The sequence below is a fragment of the Leptonychotes weddellii genome, chromosome 1, assembly GCF_054177405.1.
Source record: "Leptonychotes weddellii isolate Sample4059 chromosome 1, ASM5417740v2, whole genome shotgun sequence".
NCBI lineage: Eukaryota > Metazoa > Chordata > Mammalia > Carnivora > Phocidae > Leptonychotes > Leptonychotes weddellii.
In genome coordinates this window covers 61,554,023-61,573,724 of record NC_138369.1, presented here as the reverse complement: position 1 = coordinate 61,573,724, position 19,702 = coordinate 61,554,023, and the positions used below count along the sequence as shown (strand labels likewise).

General features: G+C 43.6%; 1 protein-coding gene across 1 annotated transcript in view; it reads right to left on the bottom strand.

Moving 5' to 3' along the window:
• Positions 1–9,534: 9,534 nt before the first annotated feature.
• OSBPL10 (oxysterol binding protein like 10) overlaps positions 9,535–19,702 on the bottom strand; it is a 280,920-nt gene continuing 270,752 nt past the window's right edge. The window contains exons 8-11 of the mRNA XM_081825542.1: positions 17,899–18,147; positions 15,753–15,935; positions 13,190–13,343; positions 9,535–10,872 (exon numbers count right to left, since the gene is read on the bottom strand). Of these exons, the coding sequence (XP_081681668.1) occupies positions 10,828–10,872; positions 13,190–13,343; positions 15,753–15,935; positions 17,899–18,147 (631 nt within the window). The 3' untranslated portion in view covers positions 9,535–10,827. The remainder of the gene's footprint in view (positions 10,873–13,189; positions 13,344–15,752; positions 15,936–17,898; positions 18,148–19,702) is intronic.

Below are 19,702 nucleotides of genomic sequence, written 5' to 3'. Positions count from 1 at the left end.
GATCTTAAAAATGAGTTAGACTAAAGGATTATATAACATGATTTCATTTATATACAGTTTAAAAAAAACTAATATATAGTGTTTAGGAATGTATTTAGGAATGTAATAGTGTTAAAGCTATAAGGCATTGTGATTATTTTTTTGTGGAGGTGGATGTGATTATTTTTTTGTGAAGGTGGAAGGGATAATTTGGGGGCTTTGATTACAAATGGGTAAGTAGAGTGGTTCTGGAGTGATGACAATGTTCTGTTTCTTGAGTTGGAGTGTGGTTACATGTGTCTGCTTTATTACACTGTACATTTGATTTTTGTATTGTGCTTGTATTATACTGCACACAAAATGAGAGCAAAGTTGCAGACTAGGAAGCTCCAGGCGCTCATTTGTTTCATGAAAGTGTTAAAAACAAAACCAAACCAACTTTCCCAGAAAACCAGCAGTGGTCGATAGCACTGAGTAAATGTCCAATCAAGACAAAGTCACATTCAAAAATGTCATGTTTTTATTCAACCTTTCTCTACGCCGCCCCCCCTCCCCCACCCTTGTGGCATGGTCAGGAGAAAGCAGCCTCCCAAGCTCCCAGTGATCTTTCTCAAATAGCAGGGAACAGGACAGACCTTATTTTCAACACTGTAATGTATCTAAGGCTGCCTGAAAAACTCATCTGGTTTTCACCTAACTTGGCTCAGGGAAAAGTGTTATAGGCTGGGGAAAGCTGCAGGGATACTACAGACCTGGAGATGACCAGGCAAGAAATTATGGGTCCAGGAACAAGAACAGCTAAGGCCATGTATAAAAGGGGAATAAAAAAACAGCACACAGCCCTAAGGAAGACCTGAGATGACCTTAAATCTCCCCCTGGGCTGATCCCAAGGCTCAGACACTGCAAGTTAATGAAGGTCTTTCTGGCACAGAGCCAGTTTGAAAAGACTGGAAGAGATTTATTTTTTCAGATGCCTAATTTTCAGCAAAAGATCACAAGGCATGTGAAGAAACAAAAACGTGGCCTATTCAAAGGAAGAACATAATGTGACAGGACTCATCCATTAACAAACAGGCATCAGACACACTAAAGACTTTAAACCAGCAGTCTTAAATATGCTAAAAGTAAAAACAGTCAACAAACTAAACTGAAAACATGAACAAAGAATATCAACTAAAATAGGAATTATCTTTTTAGAAAATCAAATTCTGTGGCTGAAAAATGAAAAGTTGACTGGGGGTTTAACAACACTGGAACAGAAAAATCAAGAAAACCAGTCAACTGAAGTTATTTGGTCTCAGGAGAACAAAAAATTTTAGAAAACTGCCCACAGGCCACCATTAAATGGATGAAAATACATAATGGGAGTCCCAGAAGAAAAAGAGAGAAAACTGCAACAAGATTTGAAGAAATTGTGGCAGAAAATTCCCCAAATTTGAGGAAAGGTAGGAATCTACAAATTCAAGAAGCTCAGTGAACTCCCAAGTATGTTAAACCCAAAAGAACCCACAGACCACACTGAGACATTATAATCAAACTGTCAAAAGCCAAAAGCAAAGAGCATCTTGGAAGCAGCAAGAGAAAAGTGATTTATAACATAAAAGCGATTGGATTATCAGTGGATTTCTCAGCAGAAACTTAGGTCAGGAAGCAGTAGTGCTGAACGAAAATAACTATAAACCAAGAAATCTAGAAGTTAAGAAGTAGTTAAGAAATTTCCACATAACAAAAGCTGATGGAGTCCATAACCACTACCCTTGCCTATAAGGAATTAAGTCTTTTAAGTAGAAATAGAAGGCTTTAGATAATAACTCAAAGGCATACAAAACAATACAGGTAAATACATGGGCAAATACGAAAACCAGTATTATAGTTTTGGGTCATAATTCCAGTCCTGTAATTCTACAGGACTTAAAAGTGCATAAAAATAATTGTAAGTCCATGGATACACATACAAAGATGTAATTTGTGACATCAGTAACAAGGGTAGAACTGTAAAGGAGTAGAGTTTATGTGACTGAAGGTATTAATTTAAAATGGATGGCTATTACTTGAGGACGTTCTGTGTAATCTCTCGGGAACCACAAAGACGACTAGAGAACACAGATAAAAGAAAATGAGAATAAAAATGTAGCACTACAAAAAATTAAATACAAAGGAAGATAACTGAGGAAATGAGAGACAAATGAAGTTGGAAAACATAAAATGGCAAAGTAAGTCCTTATCTGTAATTAATTTAGATGACATTCACCAATCAAAGGCCAACACTGGCAGAAGAGATTATGCTGTCTACAAGAGACTCACTTAAGATCTATGGAAACATGCATTCAAAGTGAAAGGACAGGAAAAATATTTCATGCAATCAGGATTGGCTATACTAATATCAGATAACGAAGTCAAACATTTATAAGACACAAGGTCATTACATATTGATAAAAATTAACTTGCTACTATAACATAAACATAGAAGCACCAAATATCAGAGCTCCAAAATATAGGAAGCAAACATTTACAGAATTGAGGGAGAAATTGCCCTACAATAACAGGAGACTTCAATCCCCCACAATCCATAATAAAACAACTATGCAGGATCAATAAGGAAATAGAAGACTTGAACAACTCTGTAAGGCCAGCTGGACCTAACATGCTTATACAGATGGTTCCACCCAGTAAGAGCAGAATATTCATTTTTCTTAAGTGTGCATGGGACATTCTCCAGGACAGACCCATGTGCTAGTTCACAAAACAAGTCAATAAATTTTAAGACAAACCATACAAAGTATCTTTTCCAGTCACTATTCAGTGAAACTAGAAATCAACAGCAGAAGGAAAACTGGGTAATCCACAAACATGTGGAAATTAAACAACACACTCTTAACCAGTGGGTCAAAAAAGAAATCACAAGAGAAATTAGAACATATCTCAAGACATAAAAATAAAAGCACCAAAATGGGATGCTGTGAAAGCACTGCTAAAAGGAAATATATAGCTGTAAACACATTTAAAGATCTAATACCAACAATCTAATTTTGAACCTTAAGGAACTAAAAAGAATAACTAAACCCACAGCTAGCAGAAGGAAGGACATATTAAAAGACTAGAGCAGAAATAACTAAAATAGAGAACAAAAATACAAAAATGAAATTAAAAACCGTTTCTTCAAAAAGATCAACAAAATTGACAAAGCATTAACTAGACAAAGAAAAAAATCAAATGCAAGTGGGGCCATTACAACCAATTTTGTATAAGTGAAAGGCTTTTAAGAATAAATACCATGAACAACTGTACATCAATAAATTGGGATGATCTAGATGAATCAACAAATGGAACAAATTCCTAGAAACATTACCTATCCAAGACTGAATCATCAAGAATCAAAATATGAAGAAGACCTATATCCAGAAAGAGATTGGATTGCAATTTAAAACCTCCTGAGAAAAACCCAGGACCATATGACTTCACTGGTGAATTCTACTAAATATTTAAAGAAGAATTAACCACCAATCCTCAAACTCTTCCAAAAAACTGAAAAGGGAACACTTCCTAACTCATTCTATAAAGGCAGGATCCTGATACCTAAAGCCAGAAAAGGATACTACAATAAGATTATAGATCAGTATCCCTTATGAATACTGATGCAAAAAATCCTAAGTAATAGTAAATTCAACAACATATTAGAAGTATTACATATCATGACAAAGTGGGATTCTCTGAATGCAAGGATGGTTCAAAATATGAAATCAAAGTTATACACCACACTTCACCAGAACAAAGGGAAAAACACATCTCAATATGATGCAGGAAAACCATTTGACAAAATTCAACAAATCTTTCATGATAAAAATACTCAACGAGGAATAGAAGGAAGCTATCTCAACATAATAAAGGCTATATATGAAAAACACAGCAAATGATGAAAGATTAAAAGTTTTTCCTCTTAAGAATCAAGATACCAGCTTTGCCACTTCCTTTCATGTATTGGAAGTTCTATCCAGAGCTATTAGACAAGAAAAGGAAATAAAAGTCATCCAGGTTGGAAAAGTAGTAGTAAAACTGTTCACGAAAGATATGATTTTATATCTGGAAAACTCTAAAGATTCCATACAGGGCGCCTGGGTGGCTCAGCTGGTTAAGCGACTGCCTTCAGCTCAGGTCATGATCCCAGAGTCCTGGAATCGAGTCCCACATCGGGCTCCCAGCTCAGCAGGGAGTCTGCTTCTCCCTCTGACCCTCTCCCCTCTCATGCTGTTTCTCTCTCTCTCACTCTCAAATAAATAAATAAATAAATAAATAAATAAATAATCTTTAAAAAAAAAAAAGATTCCATACAAAATTATTGGAATAAATATAGCAAAATTGCAGGACACAAAGTCAACACATTAAAATCAATTGTTCCTGTATTCTAACAATGAACAATCCATAAAAGAAATTAAGAAAACAATTCCATTTGCAATTGCATAAGAGTAAAATACTTAGCAATAAACTAAGGAGGCAAAAGTCTCGTATAGACATACCTCAGACATACTGCAGTTTCAGTTACAGACCTCCACAACAAAGCAAATTATCTCACTAAAGCAAATCAAATGACCTTCCTGGTTTTTCAGTGCATATAAAAGTTACACTACACTATTAAGTGTGCAACCACATAGTGTCTAAAAAGCAAGGTACATACCTAAACTAAAAATACTTTTTGCTAAGGAAATGCCAACCATCTGAGCTTTCAGCAAGTCCTACTTTTTTTGCTGGTGAAGATCGTGCCTTGTTGCTGATGTTGATGGCTGCTGACTGATCAGGTTGGCAGTTGCTGAAGATTGGAGTGGCTGTGGCCAATTTCTTAAAATAAGACAAGTTTGCTGCATCGGTTCTCTCATGAACAATTTCTTTGTAGTATCTAATGCTATTTGATACCATTTTACCCATCAGGAGAACATTGTAATCAATCCTCTCAAACCTTGCCACTGCTTTATCATCTAAGTTTATGATATTCTAAATCCTTTATTGTCATTTCAACAATTTTCACAGCATCTGCGCCAGGTATAGGTTCAACCTCATGAAACCATCCATAAGATTGCTTGCTGATCTGTAAGTAGCAACTTCTCATCCATTAAAATTTTTTCATGAAATTACAGCAATCCAATCACAAATTCAGGCTCCACTTCTATTTCTAGTTCTCTTGCTATTTCCACCACATCTGCAGTTATTTCTACTTGAAGTCTTGAACCCCTCAAAGTCATCCCATGAGGATTGGAATCAACTTTCAAACTCCCGTAAGTGTTGATATTTTGACCTCTTCCTATGAATCATGAATGTTCTTAATGGTGTCTAGGATGGTGAATCCTTTCAAGGTTTTCAATATACTATGCCCAGATCCATCAAAGGAATCACTATCTATAGCAGTTATAGCCTTACAAAATGTATTTCTTAAATAATAAGACTTCAAAATTAAAATTACTCCTTGATCCATGGGCTGCGGAATGAATGTTGTATTAGCAGGCATAAAAACGTCTTGTATATTTCCATCAGAGTTCTTGGGTAACAGGTGTATTGTCAATAAGCAGTAATACTTTGAAAGGAATCTTTTTTTTCTGAGCAGTAGTTCTCAACAGTGGGCTTAAAATATGCAGTAAACCATGTTGTACTGATGTGCTGTCATTTAGGCTTTGTTGTTCCATTTCTAGAGGATAAGCAGAGTAGATCTTAAGGGCCCTAGGATTTTTAGAATATAGGAAATGAGCATTGGCTTCAACTTAAGTCACCAGCTACATTAGCTCCTAACAAGAGTCTCAGCCTGTCCTTTGAGGCCAGGCATTGACTTCTCCCCACTAGTCCTAGGTGGCATCTTCTTCCAATAGAAGTCTGTTTCATCTACACTGCAAATCTGTTGTTTAGTGTATCCACCTTCATTATTTAGCTCGGGTCTTCTGGATAATTTGCTGCAGCTTCTACATCAGTATTTGCTGCTTCCCCTTGCACTTTTATGTTATGGCTTCGATCTCTTTCCTTAAACCTCATGAACCACCCTCTGCTAGCTTCAAACTTTTCTTCTGCAGCTTCCTCACCTCTCTCAGCCTTCCTAGAAGGAGAGTTAGGGTCTTGCTCTGGATTAGGCTTTGGCTAAAGGGACAGTGTTGTAGCTGATTTGACCTCCTGTCCAGACCACTAAAACTTTCTCCATATCAGCAGTAAGGCTGTTTTGCTTTCTTATCATTTGCGTTCATTGGAGTAGCACTTTTAATTTCCTTCAAGAACCTTTCCTTTGCATTCACAACTTGGCTAACTGGTCCAAGAGGCCTACCTTTTGGCCTCTCTCAGTTTTCAACATGCCTTCCTCGCCAAGGGTAATCATTTCTAGCTTCTGATTTAAAATAAGAGATGTGTGACTCTCTTCTCCTTGAACACTTAGAGGCCATTGGGAGGTAATTAATTCCAATATTGTCTGTCTCAGAATAAGGAGGTCCAAGCAGAGGAAGAGAGGTGGGGGGGTCAGATGGTTGGTGTAGCAGTCAGAACATACACAACTTTTAACATTTATCCAATCAGCCTGCCACCTCACTGGGTGCAGTTCATGGCACCCCCAAATAGTTACAATAGTAAGATCAAATATCAGTGATCACAGATCACCATAACAAGTAAAATAATGAAAAAGATTAAAATATTGCAAAAATTACAAAATGTGACACAGAGACATAAAGTGAGCAAATGCTATTGGTAAAATGGTGCTGATAGCCCTACCTTAAGGAAGTCTGCCACAAACCTTCAACTATAAAAAAGCAGTATCTGCAAAGCACAATAAAGCAAAATGCAATAAAATGAAAACTGAAAACCACAAAATATTTCTGAAGAAATGGAAGATGAAATAAGTAAATGGAAAGATCACCTGTGTTTATGGATTAGAAGACAATATTGTTAAGATGTCAATACTGTGCAAGGTAATCTACAGAGTCAGTGCAACGCCTAACCTATCAAATTCCAGTGATGTTTTTAACAAATCTAGAAAATTCCATCCTAAAATTCATATGGAATCTCAAGGGACCCCTAGTAGCCAAAACAATCTTGAAAAAGAAAAAAGTTGAAGGTCTCTCACTTCCTATTTTCAAAAATTTCAAAAAGCTATAGTAATCAAAACTGTGGTACTGGCATAAAAACAGATATCTAGACCAATGTAATAGAATGAAGGGCCCAGGAATAAGCCCTTGCATCTTGGTCAAATGATTTTTGTTAAGGGTACCAATACCATTCAATGGAGAAAGGAGAGTCTTTTCAACAAATGGTCCTAGGAATACAGGATATGAAGTTGGACCCTTAACACCATATACAAAAATTAACTTAAAATGGATCAAAACGCTAAACATAAGAGCTTAAAATATAAAACTGTTAGAAGAAAACGTAGTGGGAAAGCTACATGGGGGTGCACCTGGGTGGTTCAGTTGGTTAAGCATCTGCCTTCGGCTCGGGTCATGATCCCAGGGTCCTGGGATTGAGCCCTGTGTCGGACTCCCTGCTCAGCGGGGAGAGTCTGCTTTCTCCCTCTCCCTCTGCCTCTCCCCCCTCAAATAAATAAATAAAATCTTAAAAAAAAAAAAGAAAAAGATGAAAGAAAGAGAGGAAGGAAGGAAGGAAGGAAGGAAGGAAAAGAAAGAAAGAAAGAAAGAAGAAAAGAAAAGATGAACCCTATCAACAGGGTAAAAAGGCAACCTACAGAATGGAAGAAGCATTATATATCTGATAAAATTATAAATCAGAAAATATAATCTGATAAAGAATATCCAGAATTTATAAAGAACTACAACTCAACACACAAAACCTAATTAGAAAATGGGCAAAGGACTTAAAAAGACATTTCTCCAAAGAAGATACAGAAATGGCCAATAAGCACATGAAAAGATGCTCCACATCACTAATCATTAGAGAAATGCAAAGCAAAACCCCAATGAGATGGCACTTCACACCCTTTATGATGATTATTATAAAACAAAAAAACAAGTGTTGGGGAGGCTGTGGAAAAATTCAAACCCTTATGCATTGCTGGTAGGACTGCAAAATGATGGAGGCACTGTGGAAAGCAGTATGGCAGGTACTGGAAAGTTAAACAAGGAATTTTCATATGATACAGTACTTCTACTTCTGGATACGTATATCCCCAAAAGAATTGAAAGCAGGTGTTACTCAGATATTTGCACTCCCATGTTCACAGCAGCATTATTCACAATAGCCAAAAGATGTAAATGACCCAAATGTTCATGGATAGGTAAAGAGATGAACAAAATATGGTATATATACATACAATGGAATACTATTCAGTCCTAAAAAGAAGGGAAATTCTGATGAGCTTTGAACACATTATGTCAAGTAAAATAAGCCAGACACAAAAGGATACGTGTAGAATGATTCCACTTATATGAAGTACTTACAGTAGTCAATAAAAACAAAGTACAATGGTCGTTGTTAAGGGCTGCAGAGATGGGGGGATAGGAACGCAGAGTCATTGTTTAATGTGCAGGGAGTTATAATTCGGGAAGATGGAAACTATGGACACAGATGGTTGTGCTGGTCACACAATACTGGGAACATATTTAATGCCAATGAACTGTATACTTAAAAATTGCTAAAATGGTAAATTTTATGTTACATACAGTTTGCCACAATGAAAGTATAAAACAAAATGTGAATTCAGCAAAAAAGAACAGAAAAGCGAACAAATAGAGTGACTCATAACATAGATTGACCTATAAACAAAATGTTAGCTCTAACAGGCAAAACCAAGCATGCTCTTTATAAATCCACAGAGCATGTGTGGTGGTTTCAAAAGAAAAAAATCACTCCAAAAATCAGGACAGTGGTAGTGTTATCTCTGTGGTCAAGGAGGGGGATACAACTTTGTAAGGACACAAATGTGGCATTTAAGGTACTAGCAAACTTGGGGGTCTTTACTTAGGCACTGGGTACATGGGTGCTTATTCTTGGAACTGTAATATATTTTATATAAATCTTCTGTATATATTTCACAATTTTTTAAAAAGGCAAATTGAACCCTCTCCCGCCCAAAACAGAAAAGAAAGCGAACCTTGTCCATGTTTAATTTCCCAGATGGTTCATACTTTGGCATAACATAAGACTGGAAAAATCTAATTAACACCACAGTGATTATTTTGCAGTCTTCTCTTGAAGATTTTCTTCCTCAAAATAGCATCTATTCTGTTTTCCTTCTCAGAAATAAAATGGTTCCACACACTTTATTCTCCCAGATGTCTTAAGACTATGAACCTGAACAGGCCTACTACATTAGGACTTTGGCCAGTAGTAACTTCTCACAAACCATAAAATTCACTAGATAGGAGTTAAATGTTCATATCAACTTGTCAGAACATTTCCATAAATAATGTTTATCTGGTAGATTTTTTTTTTTTACTGTGTTTAAAACACCGTTTTGATCTAAATATGATTGCTGTTCACATCAAATTAGCAATATCTAACCAATAAAATCTGAGCTCATTCAGAACTACCAGTTCCAACTGAAATTTTGGATCCCTAAAAATAAAATACAGACACACAGATAGGTATAGTACTTAATCGAAATATATTGTCTAATATCTACAAAGTGAACAATTGGTCTTAAGAAAGCAGACAAAAGGCACAAAATCAGTATTACTACAGAGAAGCATTCATGCTACTGGATTTTTATAAATATTCTGAGTGGCACAGTAAAAAATAAATTAAGCATTGAGCAAAAAATCAAATACTTCATTTTTTCCTTGCTTTATATTCTAGTCATGTCTTGACCTCATTTGTAAAGGCTGAGGACTGAAATTCAGCTGAAACCATGGAACGCTTTTGCAGGCTTTATGTGTGTGTCATTTAATCACAGTGGTTTTCTTGCCGAGTTTGGGTCAAACAAGAGAGGCGCACTTAAAAAAAAAAAACCCACAGGAAGTTCTTTTCTCTTTCCCCAAACGAAATACAAAATTGAGGCTATGGTTGTGCAGTTTTGTATATGCATGTGTGTATTTAACTTCTAAAGCCCTTTTTCATCACAAAAGTAGTGAAGTCTTCATTCTGACTTGTTTTCTACTGTAAAAGCAGCAGCTTCTGAAAAATGTCTAACGCTTTGCGCAGGAGAAATTGTCAGAAAGATTCTGGGGCAAGGACACGGGAGGCAAATTCCAAGATGGGCCTGCTTCTCCCAAAGATGCTCCATCTTGGAAGGCTCTGGCATAAACCTTTAACAGCTTCTTGCCCACTCACCATTCAGCAGGAAATAGCTTCTCTTTCTTAAGGACAAACAAAATGCTCAAGTGGGAAGAGAGGTGAGAATCACAACACTAATTGTGAAGTGACCACCACCTACACTTCTCCCAGGAATGAGCCACTTTCCACCATAGGGACCTCACCTGGGCCAAGCCAATTCACCTCTGTTTCGACAGGAGCTGACTACACGAGAATACTTTTGTGAGTGCAAAACATTTTTGGCAAAGTGAAAAATAGAAAACTTCAAACCTCATTGATAAAAAGGAGCTCATAATTACCCACTTAAATCTCGGTAAGTGCAATATTTACATGTGTAATAATACCTAGTAGACATGTGTATATAGTGCATGTGCGTGAACATACCGTACTGAGAGCTCACACACAGACCTGTGTGCACACACATGCCCCAAATGGCTCTTGAATAAACTCAATCCTGGAGTAGTTTGGTGGTGCATTTTTCACAGTATATCATTTCTCTCTCAGGTACCATTTCTTGAATGATATCAAGAGGTCTTAGTGAATACCAGCAGAACCTTGATACTGTACCACTTTAATTCCTACTAAAACAGGGCTATTTCTGAAAGCTCTACACCTCCACCCCATCAGTGCGCCTTCCAAAGAGGATTGAAGTATACCCAGCCGTCACCCTGTAAGAGAAGGAAGGAGACATTTTATGAAGACCTCTCAGCTGGGCAAGGGGAGAAGCAAAGATATTTCCCCAGACTCTGCTATGTTAAAAGCCGAGGACCAGGCAAAGCAGTGTTCCCTTAGCAGCCGTTCAGGACTGCCATTAATGCAGCTCACAGCCACGCCATGCTGGTGGTCTCACTACCCCTCCTCGGCCTGGCTGCTTTGTAGATACCATAAATCTTCACATCTTGGCATTTCAGGAGGAAACCCCACAAAATAACCAAAATAACATAAGAAGGGGGGCTTTGTTGGTTTACATCACGTAAGATTAATTGGCCAGAAAAGCCCTTCGAAACAGTGGAGCAAGAGAAAAAAAAGCAGACAGAAGAGAGAAGGCAAGGCCTGCCTCTGAGGAATTTGCCCAAACCAGTGATTTAGAGCCCACCAGCCTGGAGGGGAGTGCCTAACCCAATCAGCACACACAAGAAATGATACCAAGTATCAGAAAAAGGGCAAGAATCAAAATGGTATACACAATCTGGGGTTTACCTAGAGGGGGATGTACTGAATGGTAACGATTCTGGTATTGGGATGATTTTTGTTCTTTACATACCCTCAAGCTTTCTATTATAAACATACTGGCTTTTTATTAAACCCCAGAAGAACTGTATGGGTTTCTGAGGGGTTTTTTGTTTTGTTTTGTTTTGTTTTGTCATCTTTTGGGTTTTTCTGTGTCCAACTTTTCCCAGAAGCCAGGCAAACTAGTTGTCTCAGAGAGACCAGATCCACCTCACAAAAGGATCCTTGACTGATTTTGTGATGGTTAATTTTGTGTATTAACTTGATTGGCCATGGTACCCAGATTCAACATTATCTCTGAATGTGTCGTGAGGGTGTTTTCAGATGAGATAATAAGCACTCAGTCAAGCTGATTTCCCTGCCTAGAGTGGCTGAGCATGATCCGATCCACTGAGCAGGCCTGAAAACAAAAAAAGGTAAAGGAAGGAGGAATTCAGCTCCTTTTTTTTTTTGTCTTCTTCTGCCTCACTTCTTGAGTTGGGACAGTTCATCTCCTGCCTTTGGACGCAACTGAATTCTACCACTGGCTTTCCTAGGGTTCAGCTTGCAAACGGCAGATCCTGAGGCTTTTCAGCCTCCGTGATCTCAGGAGCCAATTCCTCATAACAAATCTCTACGTATTTACATCTCATGCTTCTGTTTCTGTTGTTTCTCTGGAGAACCCTGGCTAATACAGATTCGCCTTACCTAGGCAAGGCTTCCCAACGTGGTTCTCGCTCAGAGCCTCATAAGGCAGTCTGCTCAAGCAGGCTTCCTGCCTGAACCAGAATCCAACCTTGAAGTGTTGGAGTTCCTGCCTGTGGGGAGAACAGCAGCTGCTTCTGTTCCTGCCCAGAAGTCCACCTCAAAGCTCCTAACTCAGCCTGCCGCCTGCCTGCTACACAGAGTAACCCTTCCTTGTAGCTCAAGTCAGACGCTAGTTGCACCTGGGCCAAAAAGCCTCGACGCACTTCGATGGGCTCTCAGGGTTGCAACTTGCTAAAATTCCTTGCTCCCATGTGAATACGTGATTTCTCACTTCTTGTGAAGAACGGGACGGTCTGTGATCGCCTGGGGGCTAAGTGGCCTCCACTCCCTTTATGGACTCCTGTGTCCGCCCCAGTCCTCACGGGTCCTTCTCTCATTGATGCTGCCAGGCTCCTGAGGGCCTGCATTCAAAATTGTGGCTGCCACACTTTCGTTATTTCTAATCCTGTTCTCAGAAAGCTTCCCAACTGCTCCACAAACAACTTGAAAAGCTAAGAACCTCAACGGGGCCCAGGGTACCACCTTGCCCGATTGCCCAGGGGGTGGGCAGCCTGGTGGCTATTACTCTTCCAGTGTCGCTTTCCCGGGTGACAGCAGAGGTACTAAGGACCCAGGACTCATGCTGGCCTTTCCTGGCATGTCCATCCCCTTTGGTCCATTCGAGGTGCTTCACAGCTAATTTGTTACTGACAATAAAGTAGCAGGGGGTGTGGTTTTGGTTTTGTTTTTTTTAAACAGGACAGCATCCAGATCTCTACCCCATTCATTCCTTGCACTCCCCGCCAGGCTGATGGGCTACTCTGACATTAGATGTCAGAGGGGAAGCGTCAGGCGCTCTGTTGTGCCCCTAGGACGGCCTGGCCCAAAGCTGGGGCTGAGCAAAGCCACCCCAAACCTTCCCAGGACCTCCCCTCCCCCATCCTCATCCATCCAAACGGCTGCATTGGCAAGACAAACCCATGCGCCCCTCGCTTGGAACAAGTCCCCAAAGGCAGGTGGCAGAGTTACCTCCTGGATGAAATACTTGGGCTGCCACGGTGTGTGGAGGTTCTCCCGTTTCCGTTCCTCCACCCGCTGCTTCTCCTCCAGGCGCCGCTTCTGCTCGGTGGCAGCATCAATGTTCCCCAGCCGCAGGTATCTGGTCACCTCCTGCCAGAGGTTCCTGGGGATGCATGGAGGAGAGGAAGTGGTCGGACAGGGGCAACTGGCTTGACAAGGGCGGTTCTCAGCAAGAACTGGGGTGGGGAGGGCATTTGGGCAGGGGGAGCGCATCCCAGGTGCCTCAAAGACCCCTAGAGCCAAGATGAGAACCCAGGGCTAACAGGTGCCCAAGTTTCCAGTCCCCTCTTGTCCTGAGCAGCACGCATCTCTCAGGGCTCTGAGTGTCTAGCAGTGGAATCTAGTCAGAACAGCAGTGGTCAGCAGTATGAATACCCTTCTGTCACAACTGTCACAGCAGACACACTGCATATCGTGTTTCTAACACTGTCGTGTATCTTAGCTCATTTCACCATCACAACAACCCGGTGGCATGGATGCTCTATTACCATCCCCATTTTAAAGAGAAAAATAAGATGCACGTAAAGTGACGGGCCCAAGGTCAGCAAGCTGATAAATATGAACAATGGCTGCTGACCTACAGGGGAACCCGGTATTAGGAGTGGTAGGCTGGGGGGAGCGGCCGTGTGTGTTTATGTGGCACGATCCATCACGCGCCCCTGTCTACATGGAAAACCACTTCTCTGCCTCTTCATTCATTCACTGCAGAGGGCAGCCTACAATGGCTCCTGTCTGATGGATAGCTTTGCCCCCCTCGGAATGTCCCAGGACCATCCCTGATTCATACTCTGCTCTAGAGGCGGAGGAAGGGGACTGAGGTAAAGCAGGATACCATCACCCGTGCACTTCCTCATGTAAATGCATCCGGGCAATTTGGGATTTTGCATAAAAGGAACTATCAGTACTCTCAGCTGCCAGGACTCCCTCCCTGACTTTGGGGAAAAGACGCCTCAGCAGCCAGGAGTAAGCAAACATTCCATAATTAGATCCACGGCCAGGGAGCACTCCCACAGTACCCTTGGCCTTGTCCCCAAGAGGGCCAGAAGAGCGGGAAGCACAGAGTGTTGGCGTGATGATGCCGAGAAAAGGCAGACAAGGCTGCCAGCAAAGTGGGGACAATGAGCAACCCCTTCTGAAGGGGATCAGAATCAGGCAGCTGACAAGGGGCGAGCTCCTGCTGTAAGCTCAGCCTGCCCACTGGACCTGCCCTGAGTCCCACCATACACAGCCCCAGGGAGAACAATGCTCTGGCTTCCATTTTACAGCAGGAGAAACTTCTAGAATTGACTATAAAGCTAGGTCCAACTGGCCAAAACAGTGAGGGGAGGGGAGGAAAGAGTGAGGGAAGGGTACTGGGTCAAATCATGGCCTTTTCATCACCCACACCCTCCACACACATCTAGAGCTGAGGGAGAAGCTGGGCACAAGGACATCCAAGGTGGGGGTGCTCTCAAGGGCAGGACCTCCCATGATGAGTCTCATCATAAGCTAGTGGTCCCAAATTTAGAGGGCAGAGCCCTCTAAGAGAGGTCAGCAAACATTTTCTTTAAAGGGCCAGAGAGCAAACATGGTCGGCTTTGCAGGCCATATGGTCTTGGTCGCAACTGCTTAAATGCCGTGCAAAGGGGCAGCCACAAACAATGTGTAAATTAAGGATCACGGCTGTGGTTCCCCAACATTTTATAAAAATCAGCCATGGGCTGTAGTTTGCTAACCTCCTGGACTAAAAACTTTAAAAAGGCATATTCTAAGAAGATTCTGCTTCTGTGCCTGCATAAACATCCCTTTAAGTGGCGGCAGTGTATTCACAGCACGGAGTAGACCCATTAACTGGGGCGATACTCCATCATTTACTTTAACCCTTTTCCTCTTGTTGGACAGGTAGGTGGTTTCTTCTTCTTCTACTCGTTTTCTTTTTTGAAAACAAATACCCAGTTTTATACTTAAAACCTTTTCTGAATTTAAGAATTCTCCCTCAGAAGAGATCCCTACAAATTTCACTTCGGACCACAAAATTAAAGTGAATTCATGAATTTGAAGCCAGGGACCCCTGCAGCTACCCTGCGCCCACTGTCACTCTAAGTGGAGGGTACAGAGTATCAGTTTGATCCCATTCTTGCCACGGCTGCATTGTGTTTTTTTTTTCAATCATGTCGCTAATCTAGTGAGAAAAACAGTCTCTCATGGCTTCTAGGCACAGTTCTTTGATGACCAGCAGCCCCGTACCGAACTCTGCGATCAAGCAACAGACCAGCTGAGTGGACAAACTCGTTCAGGACAAGCATTAAAAGTCTACCGCAGACTATCCTCACAACCCACCCCTACTTACAGAAGAACTGAGCTGAAGGCTACAAAGGATCTACCCCAAAGCCACATGCAGTGAGAAATTCAAGTAAGAACACTATTCCTGGCCCATTTCTGTTAGCTGAGCACACAGCGGCTTCTTCTCTGTCCCTAGGGTCAGGTGCTAAGGAGAGCCCAGCCCCGAAGAAACACCCCGCCGGGTCTCCACCTGGACTCCATGGGCCCCTGCTTCTCCAGGGGTCTGATCTTCTTGGGGTACACTGGCAGTGTGGTCGTGTCGATGACCCTGGTCTCTCCACTGTTGTACGTGAACTCTAAGGTACCGTTCCATTCCCCGTGGGCTTTACAAACAATGGTGTTGGTTGGGTTGTGCTTCACTTCGGCCGTGACCCTGAATGAATGAATGAGTCAAATGAACACACTTTGCGAGATTCTCAAAACAGAGGCTCACACTTGAAAAGCTGTACTCACATGCAGAGATTCTTTTTCATGGGGTCGCAAGGGGGAGGGATTGCATTTTGCCATTTTGCTTAAAGACTAGCTCTTAAAATGTGACCTACTACTCTTGATCAGAGAAAGCAAGCGTTGGTAGACAAACTGGTGAGGGTCTGTAGGTTAGCTGATCGCAATGCAGCAATGCTAATTGCTTAATTTTGATAAACACACAAAGGTGGTGTGTTTTTTATTGGGGTGGAAATCAGGCACTTCAGTAGAAACAAAGTATATACTTCTCCCTAAAATCGCATTGAAGAGTGCTACATTTTAACCACCAACAGGGCCTGAGAGTACACCCACAACAGCGGGCCAAACAGAACTGCCCACAAGCGGCCTGAAATCCCAGGGAAAAGGAGGGAACCCTTCACCCTGGCACCTGCACATTCCTCTGAGCGAAGGCGGGGCAAAAACCTCGACTCTCGGCACTGAACGCCATCCTCCTCCCAGCAGCAGCTCCAAGGGACCACCTTCACAAGGGCCTTTGTGGAGGTCTGTGCCCTCCCCTGCTTCTCCGGCCTGGCCCAAGGGGGCTCCAGGTCTGCAGCTCCGGGAGAAAGCTGACCCCAGCTCCCTCTCCACCTGGAAGCTTGACCCGCAGAGTCGCGCAGTGCCAACAGGAAAGCCCACTCCGAAGCAGCCAAGGGTAGGAAGGAGCTGAGCTCCTCTCTTTCTAATGGCCCAGCTCAGGCTGAACCCAGGGTTTTCAAACACAGGCTTGGAAGCTCTGTCCCTGAGCCTGAGCACAGCCATGGCTCCTGGGTGCCGAGGCCAAGGCTCACGGGCAGCATCAGGAATCTTCTGGCTGCATGCAGTGGAAGGCTGCTAGTGGGGTGCTGGCAGGGCTTTAATAAATGGTTCTCCCCGGGGAAAAACACCTGATTTGTAGCATCTGCCATCTTCGGGGGTGCCCTCCACAGCTGATCTCAAGCTACTGACAGGGTCTGAGGGACGGTGGAGCCGTGGAGAAACAAACGCACACCGTCAGCTCGTGCGAGCCAGCGCACATGCCTGGGAAACAGCCACTGTGGGCACCCCGGTTCCCGGGGGGGTACCCGGACACCTCGCGTGAACACCATTCGGAACAACACTTCCCAGGAGAAAGGGCCAAGATGGGAGCCTGCTTATACGGTGATCTGTAACCGCAGCAATAAGAACAACTTAAGGCTCCCCTCAAACAGCAGACTTTTCCTTCAATTTCCTAGGATCAGGCCTCCCCAGCTTCTACAGTGGTCCTGATTTCATAGATGATACGGGGTTCGGGATATTTCATGGAACCAACCTAACACGAAATGAGCTTTCAGGGGCGCCTGGGTGGCTCAGTCGGTTAAGCATCTGCCTTGGGCTCAGGTCGTAATCTCGCGGTCCTGGGATCAAGCCCCACGTGGGGCTCCCTGCTCAGCAGGGACCCTGCTTCTCCCTCTCCCTCTGACCCTCCCCCATTTGTATTTTCTCTCTCTCAAATAAATACAATCTTTTTTTGTTGTTGTTTTTTTAAAGAGCTCTCAGGCAGCGTCTGAGCTCACAGATGAAACTGCTTCAGAGCAGAGAAATGGGCTGTGGCCTCAGAAGGGAGAGGTTATCTTGAGAAATGGAAGCAGCTTTGATTCCCTGCTGTGGGTCCTGTGACTCGATCACCAAAGGATTTCACTGGAAGAGTAGACTGGGGAGGGCTTCAAAAAACTGCCACGTGAAGGGGGGCGGTTGGTGGTGGGAAAGAGGCGCCTCTTTTAAACAAGATCTGTTAACTTAGAGTTTCAGCTCCTCCCAGGGGGGAAAGCCCAGCTCCCTCTGGAGCAAAGAAAGTCAGGGCATCAAGTGAAGGCAGACACACAGCCCCTCGGCGGCCGCCTCCTTCCTACCTGTGCACTTTCCCTCCGTAAAAAGGCTTCGTGTGGAATATCACCGTCGCTGAGTAGCCGGTCTTCGCACAGCTGATGCTGACTTTGCCTCCGAGCTCCACCCAGGGGATGGTGAGAATGGAGCGCGCGTAGGCACTGGGCAGGGTGAACACGTACTCCTCCCCGTGTTCCAGGAGCCTCAGCACACCTCCAGGGAGACAGGAGGAGAGAGTCAGGCACACAAGAAGAGGGCAGCCAGGGATCAAAAGACATCAAGATGACAAACCCAACAGCCTCTGGCAACAGACATCGCGTCTCCCACCCCTGCAAAGGTCGACTGCCCACTGGCCACGTATTTAGTTATTCCCTGCCCTCCGGGTTGCCAGACCTGCTGCGAATACAACAGTGAGCAGACCCACTTTCTTCCTCCAAGGAGAACAGGAAGGTGGCCATTAATCACCAACTGTGACGAAGGCGGGAGGGCAAAGTGCCCAGTGCCATGGGGGGCCTCCGATAGTTGACCTGGAAACAGAGTTCTCCCTAAGGAAGGGACGTTTGGACCGGGTAAGAGTTGCGAAGCTAAAGAGGGGAGGGAAATAGTCCAGGCAGAGGGAAGACCATGTGCAAAGGGCCTGTGGTGGGAAGGAGCCTGGGGAGCAGGGAAGGGCTGAGGGAAGGGCCCACGTGCACAAAGGGAGGGAGTAGGTGTGCAGGCTGGCCAATTCGGCAGGGGCCAGACCTTCTTTTAAGCTTTGAAATAGCATGCGGGGCGCCTGGGTGGTTCAGTCGTTAAGCGTCTGCCTTCGGCTCAGGTCATGATCCCAGGGTCCTGGGATCGAGCCCCGCATCGGGCTCCCTGCTCAGCAGGAAGCCTGCTTCTCGCACTCCCACTCCCCCTGCTTGTGTTCCCTCTCTCGCTGTGTCTCTGTCAAATAAATAAATAAAATCTTAAAAAAAAAAAAAAAGCTTTGAAATAGCATGTAAAGGAGTTCTGCCTTTTCCTGAGAGCAGCACAGACCTTCACGGTTCTCATGAAGCTAGAGAACTCAGACGGGACACTGCTCTCAGCAGCCCAGGGCAGGCATTAGCCACACGGGCAATGTCCCTCTAGATGAGGGCTTCTCCAACGCAGGCTCCAAGCATTAGGTGTGGACAAGTCTTAGTCTTCTGGAACAATGCAAAATTGTGTGGGTTTGTCTATTTTCTAGGGAAAGGGGCCACGGTTTTTGTCAAGTTCTCAAAGGCTGACATGACCAGGCTTTAAATGCACCAACTCCCAGGGCTGGGAGCCTAGCTGTATCCTGTTGTACAGTTTATGTACCACACAAGGTGCTGTTCTGTGAGGGCTGAAATCCAGCCCTTGCTATGGCCTGCCAGGCTGGGCACCCACAGTCGAGGGGCAGCATTTCACTGCACCCCGAAGCCCAGACAGGCTGGCAGAGGTCCCAAGAACCAGGCTACGGGCTGACATGTGTTCCGTGCAAGGAACCTTCGCCACCTCCCACTCCAGCCCTGGGGCTCAGGGACCTGCACACGGCCTCGCCTCTCTCCCAGCTCATTCCCAGCCTGGCAATCAGCAGGTGCACTGTGCGTCGCAGGAAGGAACTGCCCTTTCGCCCCCTCCCTGGTGGTGGCCCCTGCCCGGCCCCCCGTGGGTCAGTGGTGCCCATGTGTGTTGGCACTTTCTGGCTGCCAGGCATTCCTGCGGGCTTCCCACGCATTATGTCGGTTAAGTTTCACGAGGACTCCACTTGGCAATAATTGTCATTTTTAAGTAAGGAGGAGGAAACTGAAACTCAGGTTTCAAGTAATTTGGCTGGTCAGT